The following is a 23,819-nucleotide window of genomic DNA, read 5'->3' as shown; positions in this document are numbered from 1 at the left end:
GAACCATGTCTCGTTTTGGTGACGTAGTTGAACCTTTGTAGTACCACTGTATTGTACTAAGTCCATTTGCTGCCATTGTTGATGTTGTTCGCAACAAACATTTCTACAAAACATACTGTTGTTGCTTTGAATGACTGTTTCAGCGGGGCATACTGCGCCGCTTCTCCTTGTTGATGTTAGTTGTGAAGTGGATCAAAGGAGCACACCGTGCAGCTTCTCCTTGCTGCTGTAATTAGTTGTGCAATGGATCAGCAGGGCATACTGCGCTGCTTCTCCTTGCTGCTGTAGTTAGCTGTGTGGTGGCCCAGCGGGGCATTCTGAGCTGCTTCTCCTTGGTGCTGTTGTTAGTAGTGCGATGGATCAGCGAGCATACTCCGCTGCTTCTCCTTGCTGCTGCTGTTACTAGTGCGATGGATCAGTGGCTCATTCTGTGCTGCTTCTCCTTGCTGTTATAGTTAGCTGTGTGGTGGTTCAGCAGGCGAGACTCCTCTGCTTCTCCTTGCTGCCGTAGTTAGTTGTTCACTCGATCAATGGGGCAAACTGCGCTGCTTCTCTGTGCTGCTGTAGTTACTGAGGTTAATTGTGTGGTGAATCAGCGGGCCATACTGCGCTGCTTCTCCTTGCTGATGTCATGAGTAGGGAAGTGGAGCAGCTCTGCATACTGCGCTGCTTCTATTTACTTCACATGCATTTGGCTTCTACAGGACGTATTGCATTGCGCCCGTTTGCTAACACAGCTTATGCTGCATCAGACTGCCATTTCTGCAAGACCTACTGCCCAGCTTCTCTGCACTGACATGAGTTTCGATCTGTCTTCTACATTGTGAGTCTTAGGTGGCCACATTATGCCACTTTCTTCATTCACTGGTCCATGGGCTCATACAATTTCTGTGGTACATTTTACTGTTGGTAGACATTGACAATATGTTGTATTTCAGGATTACTCGCTGCCAGCCATGCTGAAATTGAGAGCCATTTGGAAATGGGCCGGAAACTGTTGGCTGCCGGGCAGTTGGCTGAAGCACTTTCGCACTACCACTCTGCAGTGGGTGAGCAGAACTACACTTTTCCTCTTTGTCTTCAACAGAAACGGCAGGTGGTGGTTGACATCTTAGTGGGTATTAAAGGGTGGCGCTTTCAGGGCAGCGTGAGATTGCTTGTTGTGTGCAACATGGGACATGTTTGTTTGCCGAGTGGGGCGTGTGTGTGATTCTAGAAAATGCATCTGTGCCCAGCAAGTAGGAGATGCAGTCTTTCTAGTCTGGGATGGGGGGGGTAAGTCTTTGTGGGTTGTAAGGGAGGCATGGGTGTGAGGTGGAAAAGATGTGCCACAAGAATAGGGGTATTTGTGGGGCTGCAAGGGTAGCTTTTCTGTACTGCCACAAGTGTCACATTTTTGTACACTTATTTATGGCAGCATTTGCTTTGGCTGCTTTATAAGGACAGCTATAGGAGTACCAGTCATTTCAGTGGCGTTTGTCTGAGGCTAGCACAATGAAGTGGGCATGGTAACAGAAGCTTTCTATTTTAAATTTAGGCCAATCTGCCATTTATATGCTTTGGAATGTTCTATAATTGGGCATTGGTGTCCCCATTTAAGGGAATAGTCACAAACAAACTAGTAGCTATATGCATGGACCATACTGCAGGTCACCATGTGTCTCTGAGGCCGGTGTTTGTAGGGGACACTGACAGAATCTGCTGCAGCAGTACAGCTGTGTAGGATAAATGAAGAAAACCTATGTCCTTAGATTTAGTCCTTGCAATGAGAAAAGCTTGACTCAACAGACAACAACTTTTTTGGATGGTCATTTTATTGTCAGTCCACAGTTCCCATGTTGGAAATCTTATAGAAGGGCACATAGTGAAAATATTTGGTGAAATAAATCTATTTGACATCGACCTTACATTATTAAAAACATTGTGTGTTCTCCTGAGCTCATGACGAGCGCCATGAGATCTGTGTCCAACATTTTGCCTTTTTATATCTTTAAAGATGCACATGTGAGTGCATAGAGATGCCAGGTCACAGACCTTAGTACAAACATCCAACAGCGGACACGTGTTTTGTCTGGTATTTAATTTTTGCAGGTATTAATGTCAGTCAAAGTGATTTTAAAAAAATGAACAGGTTGAGATATTTAGAAAATTTCAAGTCCTATACAGTCATTGTCATAATACTCAATTCACATAAAATGTAAGTTTCAGTCATGTCCAAGTGAAAAGGTCTGTATCAGAAGAAACACGTCAGCTATTGGAAGGTTGTAATTGCATGACATCTGGTGAGCTTGGACAACAAACTTGAAAGAAGATACTGAAACATCTTGACTACTTTCCTAATGCAAAACCTTCTACCTCTTCGGCTTCAATATTTTAAGCATGTCTGAAGCTATTCCACCTTTTCATGCCTTTTTCATCATTGAAGGGGACATTTTGCGTCCAGCCTTTAGTGTTTGTGAAGTGCCCTTTTCGTGGGAGGAAGAAGACAGCCTTTGACCCTCATGATCTCTGTGGTTTGTTTGCCACCCTCAGTGAAGAAGTGAGAATTTTGTAAAAAGATGGCAGAATGTGCCCTGAAAAGCAGGTAACTGAGGCAAATTAGAAGAAGGAGCTGGAGAGAATAGAAGAGAAACCAGCACCACATGAAAGCGGGGGGGGAGGTTCCCTTTCCACTGTAGCCACATTCTCACCTTAAATTAACTCTCAGGGAAGGAGATCCAAGAAGAGGAAGCAGAGGAATTGTCATCTCTAGCTCTCCGGCCATTCCAAAGACACAATATTGATGTTGAAGCAGCATACATTCTCACATAGTACCTTAATACCACGTTTGCTGTCAAGGACTACCTCTGCTGCAGGGTAAACCCCAATTGTGCCAGCGTTTCATCATTTAGCATCGAGGCACACATCACATTGTTCAACGTCAAGGCACACCCACCATACATGAAATCGACAACATACCGTACTCTATCAAGAAAATTGACACCAAAGTTCTTGAACTCTACAATGGCCACTCAGATCACCAGATTGTTGTCCTTCTTGTCACCATCTCCAGTGGCTTCTCCTGATTCCACCAAGCCACCAAAAATATTGATTCGTGCTGAGGATGTTCTGCAGATACCATTTCAGCCTTTAATGTTTTCACCAAAGCCTTTGATGATCCGACGACGTACCTCCATGTCTCCTTCCAGAAAGACTCCCCATCTGTGCCTATTCCGGCACATACATGCCTCTTCTCTTTCACAGCATCCAGAAGATCACAGCCCTTTGCATCACAAAAGGAAAAGGTCTCCATCTCCTAACACAAATTATTTTTCATATATATATGTTTGATGGCATGTGTAGCTGCAAATACACATGCTGTGCACTGTTCCTGCCATCTAGTGTTGGGCTCGGAGTGTTATAAGTTGTTTTTCTCCTAAGAAGTCTTTTCGGGCCACGGGACTGAGTGACTTCTCCCTTTCGGCTCCATTGAGCATGAGCATCGACTCCATCTTAGATTGTTTTCTTTCCGCCATCGGGGTTGGACGTGTTCCTCTTCGCTCCGTGATTCGAATCGGGAAAGTATTAAAATCCTCGAAAAAAGCGTTGGTATTGTTTGCGTTCGGGAAAAATCTTCTATCGACACCGACGAGACAGCCGTTTCGGTGGCTGTAGGAAGTTGGCTCTGTATGTGCTATTTCAAAGTAAGGAATAGCATGCACAGAGTCCAAGGGTTCCCCTTCGAGGTAAAATAGTGGTAAAAATAGATAATACTAATGCTCTATTTTGTGGTAGTGTGGTCGAGCAGTAGGCTTATCCAAGGAGTAGTGTTAAGCATTTGTTGTACATACACATAGACAATAAATGAGGTACACACACTCAGAGACAAATCCAGCCAATAGGTTTTGTATAGAAAAATATCTTTTCTTAGTTTATTTTAAGAACCACAGGTTCAAATTTAACATGTAATATCTTGTTTGAAAGGTATTGCAGGTAAGTACATTAGGAACTTTGAATCATTTCAATTGCATGTATACTTTTCAAGTTATTGACAAATAGCTACTTTAAAAGTGGACACTTAGTGCAATTTTCACAGTTCCTGGGGGAGGTAAGTTTTTGTTAGTTTTACCAGGTACGTAAGACACTTACAGGGTTCAGTTCTTGGTCCAAGGTAGCCCACCGTTGGGGGTTCAGAGCAACCCCAAAGTCACCACACCAGCAGCTCAGGGCCGGTCAGGTGCAGAGTTCAAAGTGGTGCCCAAAACGCATAGGCTAGAATGGAGAGAAAGGGGTGCCCCGGTTCCGGTCTGCTTGCAGGTAAGTACCCGCGTCTTCGGAGGGCAGACCAGGGGGGTTTTGTAGGGCACCGGGGGGGACACAAGCCCACACAGAAATTTCACCCTCAGCAGCGCGGGGGCGGCCGGGTGCAGTGTAGAAACAAGCGTCGGGTTTTCAATGTTAGTCTATGAGAGATCAACGGATCTCTTCAGCGCTGCAGGCAGGCAAGGGGGGGCTTCCTCGGGGAAACCTCCACTTGGACAAGGGAGAGGGACTCCTGGGGGTCACTTCTCCAGTGAAAGTCCAGTCCTTCAGGTCCTGGGGGCTGCGGGTGCAGGGTCTTTTCCAGGCGTCGGGACTTAGGTTTCAGAGAGTCGCGGTCAGGGGAAGCCTCGGGATTCCCTCTGCAGGCGGCGCTGTGGGGGCTCAGGGGGGACAGTTTTTGGTACTCACAGTCGTAGAGTAGTCCGGGGGTCCTCCCTGAGGTGTTGGTTCTCCACCAGCCGAGTCAGGGTCGCCGGGTGCAGTGTTGCAAGTCTCACGCTTCTTGCGGGGAGTTGCAGGGTTCTTTAAAGCTGCTTCTTGAAACAAAGTTGCAGTCTTTTTGGAGCAGGTCCGCTGTCCTCGGGAGTTTCTTGTCGTCGTCGAAGCAGGGTAGTCCTCAGAGGATTCAGAGGTCGCTGGTCCCTTTGGAAGGCGTCGCTGGAGCAGAGTTCTTTGGAAGGCAGGAGACAGGCCGGTGAGTTTCTGGAGCCAAGGCAGTTGTTGTCTTCTGGTCTTCCTCTGCAGGGGTTTTCAGCTGGGCAGTCCTTCTTCTTGTTGTTGCAGGAATCTAATTTTCTAGGGTTCAGGGTAGCCCTTAAATACTAAATTTAAGGGCGTGTTTAGGTCTGGGGGGTTAGTAGCCAATGGCTACTAGCCCTGAGGGTGGGTACACCCTCTTTGTGCCTCCTCCCAAGGGGAGGGGGTCACAATCCTAACCCTATTGGGGGAATCCTCCATCTGCAAGATGGAGGATTTCTAAAAGTTAGAGTCACCTCAGCTCAGGACACCTTAGGGGCTGTCCTGACTGGCCAGTGACTCCTCCTTGTTATTCTCATTATTTTCTCCGGCCTTGCCGCCAAAAGTGGGGGCCGGGCCGGAGGGGGTGGGCAACTCCACTAGCTGGAGTGTCCTGCGGTGCTGTGACAAAGGGGTGAGCCTTTGAGGCTCACCGCCAGGTGTTACAGCTCCTGCCTGGGGGAGGTGTTAGCATCTCCACCCAGTGCAGGCTTTGTTACTGGCCTCAGAGTGACAAAGGCACTCTCTCCATGGGGCCAGCAACATGTCTCTAGTGTGGCAGGCTGCTGGAACTAGTCAGCCTACACAGATAGTCGGTTAAGTTTCAGGGGGCACCTCTAAGGTGCCCTCTGGGGTGTATTTTGCAATAAAAGGTACACTGGCATCAGTGTGCATTTATTGTGCTGAGAAGTTTGATACCAAACTTCCCAGTTTTCAGTGTAGCCATTATGGTGCTGTGGAGTTCGTGTTTGACAAACTCCCAGACCATATACTCTTATGGCTACCCTGCACTTACAATGTCTAAGGTTTTGTTTAGACACTGTAGGGGTACCATGCTCATGCATTGGTACCCTCACTTATGGTATAGTGCACCCTGCCTTAGGGCTGTAAGGCCTGCTAGAGGGGTGACTGACCTATACTTGCATAGGCAGTGAGAGGCTGGTATGGCACCCTGAGGGGAGTGCCATGTCGACTTACTCGTTTTGTTCTCACTAGCACACACAAGCTGGCAAGCAGTGTGTCTGTGCTGAGTGAGAGGTCTCCAGGGTGGCATAAGACATGCTGCAGCCCTTAGAGACCTTCTTTGGCATCAGGGCCCTTGGTACTAGGAGTACCAGTTACAAGGGACTTATCTGGATACCAGGGTCTGCCAATTGTGGATACAAAAGTACAGGTTAGGGAAAGAACACTGGTGCTGGGGCCTGGTTAGCAGGCCTCAGCACACTTTCAATTGTAAACATAGCATCAGCAAAGGCAAAAAGTCAGGGGGCAACCATGCCAAGGAGGCATTTCCTTACAGTGGCCCTTCGGGGCTTCCGTGCCCAGCCGAGGCCTGGTCGGCCCAACCACACACGTCGAAGCCTCATGGACCGGACCCCCTTCGTTTCTGTCCGACGTGCCACGCTAAGTATCCATATACAGACCAGCATCGGATCTGTAATCTGTGTATGTCACCGGAGCACAGAGAAGATACTTGCGAGGCCTGCAAGTCCTTTCGGTCAAAAAAGACCTTGAAAGATCGGCGGGCGAGGCGCATGCAGATGGTGTTGAAATCATCGGAACACCTCGACGTCTAAGAGGAGGAGATGGCTATCTCCATCCAGGGATTCTGACTCGGACAACTCTGACGGAGACTGACCGCCTACAGCAGGCCAAAAAGTGAGTACGCCGGTCCCGACCCAACCCCAAAGTCAACCGAAAAAACATAAGGCCTCGGGGACGCCACTGCCTGATGGCCATGGCTCGACCCATAAAAAAAAGCGGTGACCAAGCAACACCTTCGGCACCGAAAAAGGCCAAAATCGTTCAAAAGTCTTCCGACTCGAGCCGAGAACCCGGCTTAGAAAAAAGTCGACATCGCCTTGTCGAATCGACTAAGCCTCGAAAGAGCCTTTCGGAGCCGAGGCCAACCATCACCGAAATGGTGCCGAGAAAAACGGCTTCGGAGCTGAAAAAGACCTCTTACACAGAGGAACATGGGCTCTCCAAACAACTAAAGGAGAGGCACAGATTTGAAGAGGAGCTGGACATTGAAGAGTTTGACCAAACGCAGGCACGGATACAGATCCATAAGGATACTGGAAAGATCCAAACTGCCCCTCCTGTCAAATTGAAGAGAAAGCTGTCTTTTCAACCACAAACAGAGACTGGGACTGATCAGCCAAGAGCTAAAGTGGCTAGGGAGAAATCACCAACTCGCCATTTTTTGCCACAACTTTCTCCCCCGCATTCGCCACAAAGGACAGGGTTACCAATTGGCACGCCCACTGCAGTCACCCACACATACTGTGCAAACGCAAGATGATGCAGACCCCTGGGACCTTTACTATCCCCCTGTCTCGGACAATAGCCCTGAGTGCTACCCCTCAAAACCATCTCCACCGGAGGATAGCACCTTGTACACCCAGGTCTTGGCCAGGGCTGCTGCATTCCATAATGTCAGTATGCATTCTGAGCCTTTGGAGGATGACTTCCTTTTCAATACTCTGGCCTCCTCGCATGCATCATACCAGAGCCTGCCTATGCTACCAGGCATGCTTAAGCATGCACAGCAAGTGTTTCAAGAGCCGGTAAAGGGAAGAGCCATCACACCGCGGGTGGGAAAAAAAAGTACAAACCACCCCGTCGGAACCAGTGTTCATTACGCAGCAGCTCCCACCGGACTCTGTAGTGGTTGTTGCCGCAAGGAAACAAGCAAACTCACAATCATCGGGAGATGCACCACCTCCGGATAAAGAGAGTCACAAATTTGACGCAGCAGGAAAGAGAGTAGCGTCGCAAGCTGCCAACCAATGGCTTATTGCAAATTCACAAGCCCTCCTCGCCCGTTACGACTGACCTCACTGGGATGAAATGAGTGACATCATCCAGCATCTACCTAAAGAGTATCAAGGGTCAACTTCAGGATCTAGTGTTGATAGACCGCCAAACACACTCTTCGCTCCAGTGGTGGAACCCTGTAAATTTATTCTCACAACAGATGCTTCGATGATTGGGTGGGGAGCACACCTCAACAATCACAATATACAAGGACAATGGGGCAATCAACAAAAACAACTACACATAAATCACTTAGAACTGCTAACGGTCTCCCTACCACTAAAAGCTTTTCAATCCCTTCTAGTTTACAAACACATTCTTGTCAAACAGACAATATGACAACAATGTACTACCTAAACAAACAGGGGGGACACACATTTGTCACAACTATGCCTCCTAGCACAAAAAAGTTGGCATTGGGCAATTCAGAACAACATTCGCCTGATAGCGCAATGTATACCAGGCATTCACAATCAGTTAGCCGACAATCTGTTGAGATCACCAGCAAACGCACGAGTGGGAAATACATCCCCAGATTCTACAAGAATACTTTTACCACTGGGGAACACCAGACATAGATCTGTTCGCAACAAAACGCAAAACGCCAAAACTTCGCATCCAGGTACCCACACCCTCAGTCCAAGGGCAATGTTCTGTGGATCATTTGGTCAGGGATATTTGCTTACGCTTTTCCCCCTCTCCCACTCATTCCTTTCCTAGTCAACAAACTGAGTCAAAACAAACTCAAACTAATACTCATAGCACCAACGTGGGCTCGCCAACCGTGGTACACCACACTGTTGGACCTCTCAGTAGTACCTCACATCAAACTCCCAAACAGACCAGATCTGTTAACACAACACAAACAACAGATCAGACACCCCAATTTAGAATCGCTCAACCTAGCAACCTGGCTCCTGAGGTCTTAGAATTTGGCTAACTAAACCTTTCAAATGAGTGTATGGAAGTCATTAAACAGGCAAGAAAACCGACAACAAGGCATTGTTATGCTAATAAATGAAAAAGGTTTGTTTTCTACTGCAAAGCAAACCAAATCACACCGTTAGATGCCTCCATACAAAACATTGTGAGTTATTTACTACACCTACAAAAAGCAAATCTCGCTTTTTCTTCCATCAAAATTCATCTCACTGCAATCTCTGCTTACCTGCAGATTAAACATACAAAGTCACTTTTTAAAATACCAGTTATTAAAGCCTTTATGGAAGGACTAAAAAGGATCATACCTCCAAGAACCCCACCGGTACCCTCGTGGAATCTTAATATTGTACTTACACGACTCAAGGGCCCACCTTTTGAACCCATGCATTCTTGCCAAATCCAATTCTTAACTTGGAAGGTAGCATTTCTAATAGCCATCACTTCACTACGAAGAGTTCGCGAAATACAGGCGTTCACTATCGAAGAACCATTTATACAAGTACACAAACAAAAAGTGGTTCTCCGCACAAATCCCAAATTTCTGCCAAAAGTCATTTCACCGTTTCATTTAAACCAAACTGTGGAACTCCCAGTCGTTTTCCCATAGCCAGACTCAGTAGCAGAAAGAGCACTGCATACGTTAGACATAAAAAGAGCACTAATTTATTATATAGAGAGAGCAAAACAATTTCATAAAACTGAGCAATTGTTTGTTGCTTTCCAAAAACCCCATGCTGGTAACCCTATATCCAAACAGGGCATAGCCAGATGGATAGTGAAATGTATACAAACCTGTTAGCTCAAAGCTAAAAGAGAGTTACTCATTACACCAAAGGCACACTCCACTAGAAAGAAAGGAGCAACAATGGCCTTTCTAGGTAACATACCAATGACAGAGATTTGTAAGGCAGCCACTTGGTCTACACCTCATACGTTTACCAAACACTACTGTGTAGATGTATTAGCAACGCAACAAGCCACAGTAGGACAGGCTGTACTAAGAACATTATTTCAAACAACTTCATCTCCTACAGGCTGACCACCGCTTTGGGGAGGATTAGTGCTTTGTAGTCTATGCACAGCATGTGTATCTGCAGCTACACATGCCATCGAACGGAAAATGTCACTTACTCAGTGTACATCTGTTTGTTGCATGTTCAGCTGCCGATTCACATACGCCCTCACACCTCCCCGGGAGCCTGTAGCTGTTTAAGTTGCAATTATAAATTGTATATATGTAAATAAACATTCCTTTAGCACAAACTATGTACATACATATCTATTCCATTGCATGCACATCTTTACTATTCGCACTCTACCACTCCTACCTCACCCTATGCGGGAAAACAATGGAGCCGAAAGGGAGGAGTCACTCGGTCTTGTGACTCGGAAAGACTTCTTCGAAGAAAAACAACTTGTAACACTCCAAGCCCAACACTAGATGGCAGGAACAGTGCACAGCATGTGAATCTGCAGCAAACATGCCACGAACAGATGTATACTGGTTAAGTGATATTTTCCATATATAATAGAGTGCTATGGGAGTTGTCAGATTTCTCTGAGAATCTTCTGAAAGGCAGAATATAAGACTTCTTGAAGTAGGTTCAGGAGGGTATGCTCCTCTTCAGTTAGGTTATTAGCACCTCAGTTTACTCTGTGGACTTGATGGTTCTCATATTTTGTCAGGGACTCTCCTTAAGATCTTCTTGGTTGTGTTTGACATCTTTAAAATCTGATGGCCAACTCAAAATCCTAAATCTCCCTTTCACAGGTTCAGTCATTTGACCCCTACTTAGACAACAAAGTGCAGCTAATGAAATGAGGCAGACATTTTAAAAGCTGGGTGCCTTGAAGAATTTTGAATCCAGTTTTGTGCTGTGATTACCCCTACTATTCATGACCAAGATTCCAATTCCACTCTGCAGCATTATCTATCACAAGACCAAAATTAGCAGCAACAAGCATCTTTCTACAGCAGAAGATCATCCAAAGGAAGAGGAAAGCAACAACAGCAGTCGTCATTGTATAGGAAAACACCAGCTCTCTACAAACGGTGACTTTCTTACTTCCTATCCTCTTTACATCATTCCACTGCTAGGGTGTGTATCTCAGGGCATCTTGAAGAGTGGCAGTCTTTTCACAATTGACAAAAGGGTTCTGAAAACTATTTGTAATTTCTTTACAGTTTTGATTTAAAACATCATCCTCTTCGATTTCCCAAAAACTGCATCACAATTCAACTGCATCTACTTTGTCAAGAGGCTACGACTTTGCTGCAGATAAGAGTAATTGAATCTGTTCTTCCTTCTCAGAAAGGAAAAGGAATCTCTTAAAATTCGAACAATTCCTGCTCCAACCAACCATCCATCAGATGTCCTTCCTATAACGCTTGATGGCTTTTTTGCATTTTCACTGTCCCAAATGGAAGGCCTTATATGAAACAGTTTCAGGAATGCATCATTGGCCCCTTCTGTAGAGAAAGGCAGTTAGAAAAGACAAACATCTCTCTCTAACAGCAAGACAGTCTTTTCCATGGTGATACAGCAAGGGGAACCTTTGGCATGGTCTCTCTGTATCATGACCATCCATCTCATACTATTGTAACAGATGCTTTCTTAATGGGTCAAAAAGAGATTCTGCAGAACTAGACTGCGCAAGGTGTGTGGACCGAAAGAGAAGACCTATCTCATATCAACATCCAGGAGATGTGAGCAGTCCATCTAGCTCTCAAGGCTTTTCTGTGTCTTTGACAACAAACAAAATCCTGATACAGATGGGACAACATGACCATAATGCTCTGAATAAATAAAGCTGCACCAGATCCAGAACTCTCTGTATGGAGACCTAAGCCACCTGGAAATAGCGTCTGGCAATAAAAAGTGCAAATTCATGCTCCAGGTCTGCAAAACGCCCAAGCAGATGTTTTAAGCAGGACCTTTGTAGAAAATCACAAATGGTCCCTCAGCAACAACTTAGTTCAGGATATCTTTTTGGATTAGGGTTTTCCACAAATAGACTTGTTGACAGCATCTCTTAACGCAGAATGCCCAGTTTTCTATGCAGTGTGTGGGTACCACAATCTTCGGGGGATACCATGTTGATGAATTGGTCAAGCGAAATATACTTCTCAACCTGTTCCTCTAATCCAAACAGTTCTGATTAAACTGTGGGATTCCAGTTCCAAGACTAATCTTGTACCCCACAACTGGTGGTTTCTGGACCTACTTCAGCTTTTGCTACATTGAGTAGGATTCCACACAAACCAAACCTCTTATCCTAGATGCATGACTCAATGTACAGACCAAAAAGGAGCAGTGAAAGGGGGCAACCCCTCGTGTGTCCCTCTAGAGCTATTAAATCTACTTTTTTAGAATCCTGTTGACCAAAATCTGGGCTCAAAGAGTTGCATATAATTTCTTGACTCCTTTCATAAAAGATATGGGCAAACTGAACATCACCAAAACCTGCAAAAAGTAAGCTGACAAAAGCTTTAGCTGCATCAATCGTGGCTATTGCTAACGGGTCGTCATTAGCAACTACCAGGTCTATTGAAGATGAGGTCTATTGTGTGAGGTTGTGCATCTGCCTTCACTGTAGGAATCTTTTCTGATCCGAATGAATCACCGCTTCTGCTGCCTTTGCCCTTAACACAAACTTATGGTAGGAATGAAAGGATTATACTATTTCAGACTATGAATTTTGAAAATAAGCTAGCCTTGTATGCTGATGATACTGTACTCTACATGCAAGCTCCAGCAAAACAGTTACCTGAACGCAGGGGATTATGGAAGAATTTGGAGTCTTCTCCAGGTATGCAGTAAATAAGTCCAAAACAGAGCTTATGGGCTGGAACTATGGGTTTATAAAGCAATCTAGCATTCACTATCTGGATGTCACAGGGGCAGACTTGATCTGCCAGAAATCAATGTAATGAGGGAAATTAGAGAACTACTTAATAGATGGAAGAATATACCTTTAACGCTTTATGGGCATACAAATTTGATCAAAATCCTTTCAAGATTATTGTGCTCGTTTGATAACATACCCTGTCTTTCTCGATGGAGAGTAGGGCTGAGAGCCAGGGCGTGGTGAGCAGTTTCACGTAGGCAAGAAAGGGAAGCAGACTCAGCTGGAAAAAAACTTCAGAGAAGACTTGAGAAAGGCGCTCTGACACTTCCGAATGTGAAGATATACTGTCTGTTGTCCAGACTCGATGACTCACGTAGAGGAAGGATACTTTCCGCTTTATTCAGCACTTTGCATCAGAATAACCTTTTACATAAATTTGGTGACTCTAGATTCTTTTTAAAAAGGTGTGTTTCAAGGTGTTAAGGCATCTTGGAAGTATGGTACATTTTGAGGACAATCTTGAGGAATTGGCTCTATGCAACATGTGTCCATTTGGGACTCCCCATATACCCCAGTTTTCTTGGAAGATAAGACTAGCCTTACATCAAGAGAGGCTGGCTTAGTTTATTGGGGTGAGATGTAAAACCATTCACAATTAATATCATGGGAGGCATCCATTGAGGCTACAAAAGAGCTAGGTTCTAGAGTTAAATTCCGCCAGCTAGCCTTCTGGTGATGTACAAAAAAGGTTGGCAGGTGACTAATGGAATTTGAAATGCCAATTCAGTACTCATTGGCTCTAAAGCAGATATCCATTTGGTACTGGAAGTTAATAAAGGTAGGTGATAAGAATTTAATGACCCTGTCTCAATCCTGCCTGCCTGAGCTACCAAACTGATGGCAAGTATCTATAAATCTTCTTCACTCCATCGCAAGACCTGCTACCCTGAAAAAAAGAACCATTTTTATGCCCTTCATAAAATGTATCTGAACCCTTACTTAGCAAGATGTCTAAACTTGTCAAGGGTTCAACACCATGCTGTAAAAGATGCAGAGAGACTGGGGCCAAGAATGTGAATAGGTTTATGAACTGCCCGGCCCTTGCTATGTAGTGGGAAGAAATAAGCGGTATGTTATCAGAGATCTTGGCCCGACGATTAAGGTAAGCCTTTATTACTTTCTTACCGAGTCTCTCCCCCCAACCTAAGGTAAAACTTCTTTTTTTCTTGCTCCTTATGGCAAGGAGGTTAATACGCATGAGGTGGCTACTGCCCCATGGGTAGGGAATGGCTTAAATCATTAGATAAGGTGTGCAGGGTGGGCTTAGTCCAACAAAAACAATTATGTATGTGGACAGCCTTTTTTGTCAGACCCAGTATTCTTCATGTCTAATGATTAAACCAGAACTATTTGAAATGTCCGGTCTGAAAGTGATCTAATGCCAGACAATTAAGTAGAGTCTGTCCGAGGGTCCTTTCTGCCTTGCTGTTTCCACATAAGAATCGTCTGGTGATATAGGAGGACAAAAGGGAAAAGGGGGATGCAAGACTTTACCATCTCTATGTGACATTTTTGAATTTGGGCTTTTGGTTCCTGAGCTCTTTCAATTCAGACTTCTAAATCTCCCAAGGCTTGTATTGACATTTTGAAACAAGGGCTTCATGTGCCTTCAGATTGAATAGATTTTCTCTATGGTGTCAGCATCATGACTGTTAAAAATTGGGTTTCTTGTTGGCAGAGGTATGAACCTTAGAATGAGCCACAACCCTAGTCGGGGTACGTCAGAAACACACTAAAAGTTAACTTGTGTTCATCCTCTGGTAGCTTGGCACAGAACAGTAAGGCTTAATGTAGGAAGTTGGCTCTGTATGCACTATTTCAAAGTAAGGAACAGTATGCACAGAGTCCAAGGGTTCCCCTTGGAGGTAAGATAGTGGCAAAAAGAGATAATACTAATGCTCTATTTTGTGGTAGTGTGGTCGAGCAGTAGGCTTATCAAAGGAGTAGTGTTAAGCATTTGTTGTACATACACACAGGCAATAAATGAGGAACACACACTCGGAGACAAATCCAGCCAATAGGTTTTGTTATAGAAAAATATATTTTCTTAGTTTATTTTAAGAACCACAGGTTCAAATTCTACATGTAATATCTCATTTGAAAGGTATTGCAGGTAAGTACTTTAGGAACTTTGAATCATTTCGTTAGCATGTATACTTTTTACATAAAACACAAATAGCTGTTTTAAAAGTGGACACTTAGTGCAATTTTCACAGTTCCTGGGGGAGGTAAAGTAATGTTAGTTTTAACAGGTAAGTAAGTCACTTACAGGTTTCAGTTTTGGGTCCAAGGTAGCCCACCGTTGGGGGTTCAGAGCAACCCCAAAGTTATCACACCAGCAGCTCAGGGCCGGTCAGGTGCAAAGGTCAAAGAGGTGCCCAAAACACATAGGCTTCAATGGAGAGAAGGGGGTGCCCCGGTTCCAGTCTGCCAGCAGGTAAGTACCCGCGTCTTCGGAGGGCAGACCAGGGGGGTTTTGTAGGGCACCGGGGGGGGACACAAGTCAGCACAAAAAGTACACCCTCAGCAGCACGGGGGCGGCCGGGTGCAGTGTGCAAACACGCGTCAGGTTTGTAATGGTTTTCAATGAGAGACCAAGGGGTCTCTTCAGCGTTGCAGGCAGGCAAGGGGGGGGCTCCTCGGGGTAGCCACCACCTGGGCAAGGGAGAGGGCCTCCTGGGGGTCACTCCTCCACAGGAGTTCAGTTCCTTTGGGTGCTGGGGGCTGCGGGTGCAGGGTCTTTTCCAGCCGTCAGGAAATGGAGTTCAGGCAGTCGCGGTCAGGGGGAGCCTGGGGATTCCCTCTGCAGGCGTCGCTGTGGGGGCTCAGGGGGGACAACTTTGGTTACTCACAGTCGTAGAGTCGCCGGAGGGTCCTCCCTGAAGCGTTGTTTCTCCACCAGTCGGGTCGGGGTCGCCGGGTGCAGTGTTGCAAGTCTCACGCTTCTTGCGGGGAGTTGCAGGGGTCTTTAAATCTGCTCCTTGAAACAAAGTTGCAGTTCTTTTGGAGCAGTGCCGCTGTCCTCTGGAGTTTCTAGTCTTTCTTGAAGCAGGGCAGTCCTCAGAGGATTCAGAGGTCGCTGGTCCCTTGGAAAGCGTCGCTGGAGCAGGTTTCTTTTGGAAGGCAGGAGACAGGCCGGTAGGACTGGGGCCAAAGCAGTTGGTGTCTTCTGTTCTTCCTCTGCAGGGGTTTTTCAGCTCAGCAGTCTTCTCCTTCATGTAAGTTGCAGGAATCTAAATTCTTAGGTTCAGGGAAGCCCTTAAATACTAAATTTAAGGGCGTGTTTAGGTCTGGGGGGTTAGTAGCCAATGGCTACTGGCCCTGAGGGTGGGTACACCCTCTTTGTGCCCCCTCCCAAGGGGAGGGGGTCACATCCCTAATCCTATTGGGGGAATCCTCCATCTGCAAGATGGAGGATTTCTAAAAGTTAGAGTCACTTCAGCTCAGGACACCTTAGGGGCTGTCCTGACTGGTCAGTGGCTCCTCCTTGTTTTTCTCATTATTTTCTCCGGCCTTGCCGCCAAAAGTGGGGGCCGTGGCCGGAGGGGGCGGGCAACTCCACTAGCTGGAGTGTCCTGCGGTGCTGGCACAAAGGGGTGAGCCTTTGAGGCTCACCGCCAGGTGTGACCGCTCCTGCCTGGGGGAGGTGTTAGCATCTCCACCCAGTGCAGGCTTTGTTACTGGCCTCAGAGTGACAAAGGCACTCTCCCCATGGGGCCAGCAACATGTCTCGGTTGTGGCAGGCTGCTGGAACCAGTCAGCCTACACAGATAGTCGGTTAAGGTTTCAGGGGGCACCTCTAAGGTGCCCTCTGTGGTGTGTTTTACAATAAAATGTACACTGGCATCAGTGTGCATTTATTGTGCTGAGAAGTTTGATACCAAACTTCCCAGTTTTCAGTGTAGCCATTATGGTGCTGTGGAGTTCGTGTAAAACAGACTCCCAGACCATATACTCTTATGGCTACCCTGCACTTACAATGTCTAAGGTATTGCTTAGGCACTGTAGGGGCACAGTGCTCATGCACTGGTGCCCTCACCTATGGTATAGTGCACCCTGCCTTAGGGCTGTAAGGCCTACTAGAGGGGTGACTTATCTATACCTGCATAGGCAGTGAGAGGCTGGCATGGCACCCTGAGGGGAGTGCCATGTCGACTTACTCGGTTTGTTCTCACCAGCACACACAAGCTGGCAAGCAGTGTGTCTGTGCTGAGTGAGGGGTCTCCAGGGTGGCATAAGGCATGCTGCAGCCCTTAGAGACCTTCCCTGGCATCAGGACCCTTGGTACCAGGGGTACCACTTACAAGGGACTTATCTGGATGCCAGGGTGTGCCAATTGTGGAATCAAAAGTACAGGTTAGGGAAAGAACACTGGTGCTGGGGCCTGGTTAGCAGGCCTCAGCACACTTTCAATTCAAAACATAGCATCAGCAAAGGCAAAAAGTCAGGGGGTAACCATGCCAAGGAGGCATTTCCTTACACTTAACTTGAGAGGCAATGTGTAACGTATTTGTACAACACAACCCATAGTAACACAATGAAATCACCACAAAAAGACTCCACACCTGGTTAGAAACATAGATAGTGATTTTATAAATAAATCAAGGCCTAAACGACAAAAATCTGATAAGTATAAGTCGCTATATGAATTTTTAAAGAAAAAATGTGCAACTAACGCTTAGAAGCAGTAGTGGCCTATTGGAATATCTGGTCGTGCTGAACCTCGGCAAAATGAAAAGTTCAAGCCACCAAGGATGGAGCACAGGCCATCTACAGGATCCACGCACAGCCCGCTGAACAACAGTACCTTAATCTTCATTGCAGCATGAGAGGAGTCAATGACCTCCACCCAGTTTGGCTGTTGCGTCAAATTCTCCACGAAACTGCAGCAATACATCAGTTCAGTGTGCAATGCAACGGTTTGAAATGCAATTCGGCGAGTTAACCCGCGCTGATGAGCAATGCGTCCGTCTTCTCCACATAGTGGTGGCGGTGCAGCGGTTCTGAAGGGGTGGTTCCAGAGACAATGTGGTGGTTCCGAGAGCGGTGCTGCGGTCCCGTCCCTGCAACAACGGTGATGTTTGGATCTTAATCTCACAGCAAGTGATTCGTCAGTTCCAGTCAGCGCAAAGGCATCTGTGCGGGTTCTGGCAGGTGCAGCACTTTATGCTTGCTTCCAAGGGCCTTGGACTGGCTTGGCACCTTTTGGCAGAGCAAGACTTGTAGTAAGCAAAGTTCAGGTGCTGTTTGTAGGTGAAAGGGAAGTCTTTGATTTCCGTGAGACTTCCAAACTAGAGGCAAGCCAGCAAGACCCTGGAGTCACTTTGGTTTTGGGATGTAGAGATTGCGGTCCAGTCTTTTTCACTCCCAAGCAAGAGGGCAGCAGCTCAGCTCAGCAAAACAGGAGTACAGCAGAGTAGCAGCTCAGCAGAGTGGCAGCCCTCGTAGAAGCGCAGCAGTCCCTCTTCCTGGCAGAGTATGCACAAATCTAGAAGTGTACTGAGTTGTTGGTGTCAGAGGACTAGTACTTATACCCATTTGTGCCTTTTGAAGGGGAGGAGAATTCAAAGAAGGGTCTTTGACATGCACAGAGGTCCTTCCTTCCTGATTTGGCTGCAGAGTCACAACAGGTGGTTATGCATCCCATGTGTGTGGCAGCACACTGTCCATTCAGGTGTGTCAGCCCCTCCCTGCTATCCTGCTCAGGATGTTCCTGGCTTACCAGTCACACCTGAGCTCCCTTTGTGTGTGGCTGTCTAGAGGATATGCACACGCGCGACTGTCACCCCATCTCTGATGTGTTTTGGAGACAGGCAGTAGGCACCAAATGGCTAAAGCAAAAACTGCAATTAAAAATCCAGTTTTGTCATAAGTTGTAATTTTAAATTGTGAGTTCAGAGACACCAAACTTGTCAAGCTTCTCTCTTCCTGGTTGAGAATTTTACTTTTAAGATGTTATAAAGTAATGCCTATGTTATTCTGTGGGAGAGATAGGCCTTGCAGTAGTTAAACGAATTTGAGAGTTTTCACAACTAGTGCGTGTAAAACCTAAAAGTACATTTCCTGCCTGTTACATACAGGGCACCCTGCCCATATAGGATGTACCTTTGGATTGACTTATTTGTATAAAAAGGGAAGGTATAGGCCTGGCAAGAGATTTAGCTTTCCAGGCCAACGTGGCAATTTAAAACCGCACACATAGTCTCTGCAGTGGCAGGTCAGAGACATGTTAAGGGGCTATGTGGGTGGCTGGCACAATCAGTGCTTTAGGCCCACTAGTAGCATTGAATTTACAGGCCTTGAGCACATGTAGTGCACTTTACTTGAGGCTTACAAGTAAATTAAATACGCCGTTTGGGTATGAGTCAAAGCTACCAAGTTTTACAGAAGAGAGCACAAGCACTTTAGCACTGTTCAGCAGTGGTAAAGTGCACAGTACTAAAACCAGCAAACACAAGCTAAGAAAATGTAGAGAGGCAGCCACAAAATAGGGGGGAGAAGACCAACCTAAGACTGTCAGGTCTAACAATTACTAATATCCAGTCTCTTGCCAAGAAGGCATAATATCATATATTCTCCTCCTCGCTCAAAGCTGTAATACTCTTTTATCAAGAATATTCTAAAGGCCGTTACATCTTGTAGGAGAGGTCTTCTACAAAGGTGTTTTTTCATGGTCCGTGTCATCAAATTTTTTTTTTTTTTGTTTTTTTTTTTGTGGCAGTGGTATAAAAAAAATACCCTCTTATACTACAGCTTTCGTCACAATAAAATTTGAAAACATGGCTAATCCAAACTGCGAGACGCACCATCACCCAAACCCTCGTCACCAGTCAGTCAACTGGACTATGGACCATGCAGAATGCACCAGCAAGACTCATCTTGGATATCCCTTGTCACACCCACATCACCCCCACCTCAAGAAAATGCCACTGCCTCCCGGTTCAGAAGAGTTGCCAGTTAAAGCTTTTCACCCGCGCATTCAAGGCCGTGCATGACTCCGGACCCGCCTACATCAACCACCTCCTGAGATTCCACAAACCCTCCAGACACCTCAGCTCTGCCTCCCTTGCGCTGGCCCATAACCCTCACTCCCCCACATACAAAACAGCAGAGCAGGAGGGCGCTCCTTCACCTACCTTGCAGCCAGAGCCTAGAACAGCCTCCCAGTGCACCTCAGGACTTCTCCTACTCTACAGGAGTTCCATAGGATGCCGAAAACCTGGCTTGTCGACGGAGGCCCTGTACCCTGCCAGCACCTGGATACCCTCCTGGGTGACAAATTGCGTTCTACAAGTTGACTGACTGACTGAATTTAGTTCTTCCTAAATTGATGGCTCTTCTGTTTGAGACAAATCATAAGGTGGCATTGTGGTATCTCTAAAGAAAACTGATATTCTGATGGCCATTACATGGCCCTGGAGTAAATGATCTGCCGGCTCTGTCCTCTGCGGCCTTAAACTGTTCTCCACTGCGGCAGAGTGATTATGAGAATACATTCTTCTTTCTTTAAAAAGATTGTTTTGGATTTTCACATAAATCAGTTGATCTTTTTGCCAGTTTTCTCCCATAATCCTATCTGGTTGAGGTTTTACGCTGCCCGGGCATACCAAAAGTTTCCTCAAATTCTGTCTTGTCAGAACAAAAGGTTTAAAGACATCTATCCTGCTTTTTGTCAATTATGGTTACAGGTCTAGCATATCCAAATAGTTTATTTGGGCATGTACCTTTCTCTTTATTACCAGCTAGCCAAACAAACTGCCTGGCAAACACAGAGCTCATTGACCAGGGTGAAAAGCAGAAACCGCTATTACTTAATTATGAAACCTCTATTGCACATTTTTAAAGCAACTATCTGGAAATCTGTTCATGCCTTTACCACCTATTGTCTAGATTCAGAATCCAAGATGGATACAATAATAGGACAGACTGCCCTAAAAAATCTCTCTGGTTGTTGCGTTCTTGTCTTTCTTTGAGCAGTCTTTATTTAGTTGCTGTTTACATCTAGAGCTTGAGTGTTCTTTGCTAATGTATTCTACAGTGAGTATCAATGAAGACCTACTATGCTCATAAGAATCTTTATTTAAGTTGTTAACAACCATCTCTACTCCCCAGCATCTAATGTTCGGTTGTATATTGTGAATCTTCTGGCAGTTGTATATTAACATACACTCTTCAAAAAGAACGGAAGCTGTTGGTCAGAAAGCAGTACCAGGCATGTACTAATATGGAAGGTGCTGGCTCCTTAAAGAAGCAATGTTTTCAGCTTTTTTTTTACATCTGCCTATCCGACTACTTGTTTTTCCTGTATTCAACCTCTCACGTCTGACTTTATGATTAGCCTTTACCACAGTATGGAGGGCTTGTGCTGCAGTATTGTCTTAAGAATAAAATCATAAATTCCGATAACAATTTGCCCCATGTGAACACCCTACAGCATGGATTTGAAGTACTCTGGAATCCCTGTATGCAGGTGGGACTATTTTGTGTGCATGATTTAAATGAAGATTTCTACAGTACAGAACTAGGATTATACGTAGGTAACATTTAATTTATCCTAAAAGTTTGGCCTGGATCCTAAACTCTGGGCCCTTTTCAGCCAGCCTGTTATAAATGGTGTCTTCTATAGTAATTTCATCAAGAACTCTTTATATAACCTTCGTATACATTGGTCTGATACATTTTTGTGCTCATTTTGGTGGCATTTGATTTATTTTACTAAGACTGAAACCCTGAGTCTCTACTTGCTCTGCAGCTGATCCTCAACCAAATGAGCATAATAAGGAGGACAAAATGCAGCATTTGGATCCCCTTTTATAAAATGTATTTTTGTTTATTTATATTTGCAGAAGGAGACTCCAAGAACTACCTGACGTATTACAAGCGGGCGGCTGTCTACCTTGCCATGGGCAAGTTCAAGGCTGCATTGCCTGACCTCTCGAAAGCCATTGAGCTCAAACCCGACTTCTTGGCTGTAAGTGATTCATGTTGCCGGATGTGTTACTGTGACTATCTGTGGGCATTCCTAAAAGTGACAGACTAGAAACCCCAACATCAAGGGTTAAACAGAATCTTTGGGAGGGGGAGGAGATGGGTACAAAGACTGGTTTGTTTGCCTACTAAAATGGGCGTTTTTTTCAAATAGCTTCATATTTGCACTTACTCACTGCTGCGCCTTGGATCCTTGTCAAGCCACAAGCGTCATATGATAAATTAAACGTTTTAGACCTTTTCTCCCATTTACTTGGACCAAAAGATTCTATGAAAGGATCCCTCATTTGTACTCGGGTTAAACTGATGTAAAGACTGCTTCTGTAGCTGGATCTGCAGGCATTAGAAGACAACTGTTTGACATTAAGGAAACCTTGCTTCAGGTCTTTAGGTAGTTTTTAGCACTGCAAAATTGTTCCGTAAGAATACCAGGCCAAGCCTTAGCCATCATTTGATTTAGGTGAAAGGTTGTATTTGCATGCATGCATGACCAAGAAAGAAAAAATTTATGTAGTCTGTTGGTGCAATCCAGTGCAGTCCACTGAGATAATATCATATTGTTTCAAGAGGAAAACTGCTTTCATCTCAGTGCTTGCAAGAGACCACTGCTGAAGACATTTTGGATCTTCGAAGGAGGTTGTTGGTACTTCGGCCTGCTGAATAGCCTTTGTATCAGAGCTGAAAAAAGTTGAAATCTTCAACCATGATTATACAGTTTGATAGAATCTGTTTTGCATGTGCTGCTCATGCCCATGAGATGATGTAGTCTTCTTTAGTCAGTGATAAAGCATGCCACCGCTTGGTGGGCGAGGGCTTGTGCTCTGCAACTGCGTTGCCTCTGACATCATTTTTAACCATTCAATCAGGTTAAATGGGTAGGATAACTTTTTTTGGAGCTGCACACAACTGTATGGTATCCTTGCAAGTGTGAGGATTTGAGTTGGGACAGTAATCGCCTCTTCAGTCCTTAAACCTGTAGTATTCTTCTTAAACATTTGCCTTTGGAAGTCATTTGACCTGTTCTTGTGACCTTGTATCCAAGACTGAGCTGTATTGTGGGCTCCAGATGGCACAATCCACCAAGCAAAGAGTAATCCAGTAAAGCCCATACATAACACATGAGTTGCGTATGAAATGAGCCTCAGCAGGATCCATATTAGGTGTGCCAAAATGAGTTGGTAGTCCCATTTTTACCATTTTACAAAGCATCTCCTCCAGCCCCTGATAGGAGCCACCTGTTAATGTCGCTGTTCAGAGGGTCTCACTTTGGCTTTTCTACAGCTCTTTCTGCTTGAAAACACCAGACCTAAACACCTAATGCTGCACTCTCCATCCAGCCCCATACTGGCGTGCCAGCTGGGCTTCGGTCCAGGTCAAACCTTCACAAAAGAGACACATCTTTACCCTGTACAGTGTCTCTGTAGTACCAGGTGACATATGCCTTCTAAACAAAAGATGGGACTGGATTGTTGCATTTTCCACAGCCTAGCGGCAAGTTCCAAATGACATTCACCCCCCCCGTTAGCTGACAATCGGTTTTCCATTATTACCCAGGCACATAGACAATAATTATATGCACTGTCTAATGAGGTGGTCTCCCCCCTGTGTCCCCTGTTCTCCTTATCTGGCCTAGACTTATTCACACTCAGTACAGGCAGAGGCCAAATCTGGCTCTGTGAATCTCTCCAGGCAGTGTATTACTAAAATATTCTAAAAGAATGATGACTAAAACTCTGTCCTTCAAGCAACCAAACTCTGCGTTTGTAACTAGATTGAACCTGAAAATATGGGATTGAGAGGCAAACATTGGTGGAACTCAAGTCATACTACAAGATGTCTGTTTTTTTCTGACAAATGTAGTGCCAACAGAGCAATGCATATGTACATCTTGCACCCTGGGGGCTGGTGTATGATCAATCACATTAATGGACCTGATGTATGATTAAATTAGTATAATCTGCAAACATCCTGTCATGCTGTACAAACTGATCCTTTCCCCGTGTATGTTTCAGGCCAGGCTCCAGCGGGGGAACATTCTTTTGAAGCAGGGAGACACTCAGGAAGCTAAAGACGACTTTGAAGCTGTGGTAAGTGATTGTCTGGGGTTCTTGATGATCTTATAA

The 23,819-nt window shown here is 45.5% G+C and overlaps 1 protein-coding gene across 1 annotated transcript in view; it reads left to right on the top strand.

Moving 5' to 3' along the window:
- LOC138266951 (dnaJ homolog subfamily C member 3-like) overlaps positions 1 to 23,819 on the top strand; it is a 75,104-nt gene that overhangs the window by 12,831 nt on the left and 38,454 nt on the right. The window contains exons 2-4 of the mRNA XM_069215751.1: positions 939 to 1,049; positions 21,555 to 21,679; positions 23,709 to 23,783. Of these exons, the coding sequence (XP_069071852.1) occupies positions 939 to 1,049; positions 21,555 to 21,679; positions 23,709 to 23,783 (311 nt within the window). The remainder of the gene's footprint in view (positions 1 to 938; positions 1,050 to 21,554; positions 21,680 to 23,708; positions 23,784 to 23,819) is intronic.

Source organism: Pleurodeles waltl, chromosome 12 (assembly GCF_031143425.1).
Source record: "Pleurodeles waltl isolate 20211129_DDA chromosome 12, aPleWal1.hap1.20221129, whole genome shotgun sequence".
Lineage (NCBI taxonomy): Eukaryota > Metazoa > Chordata > Amphibia > Caudata > Salamandridae > Pleurodeles > Pleurodeles waltl.
This window is presented reverse-complemented; position numbering and strand designations above follow the sequence as displayed.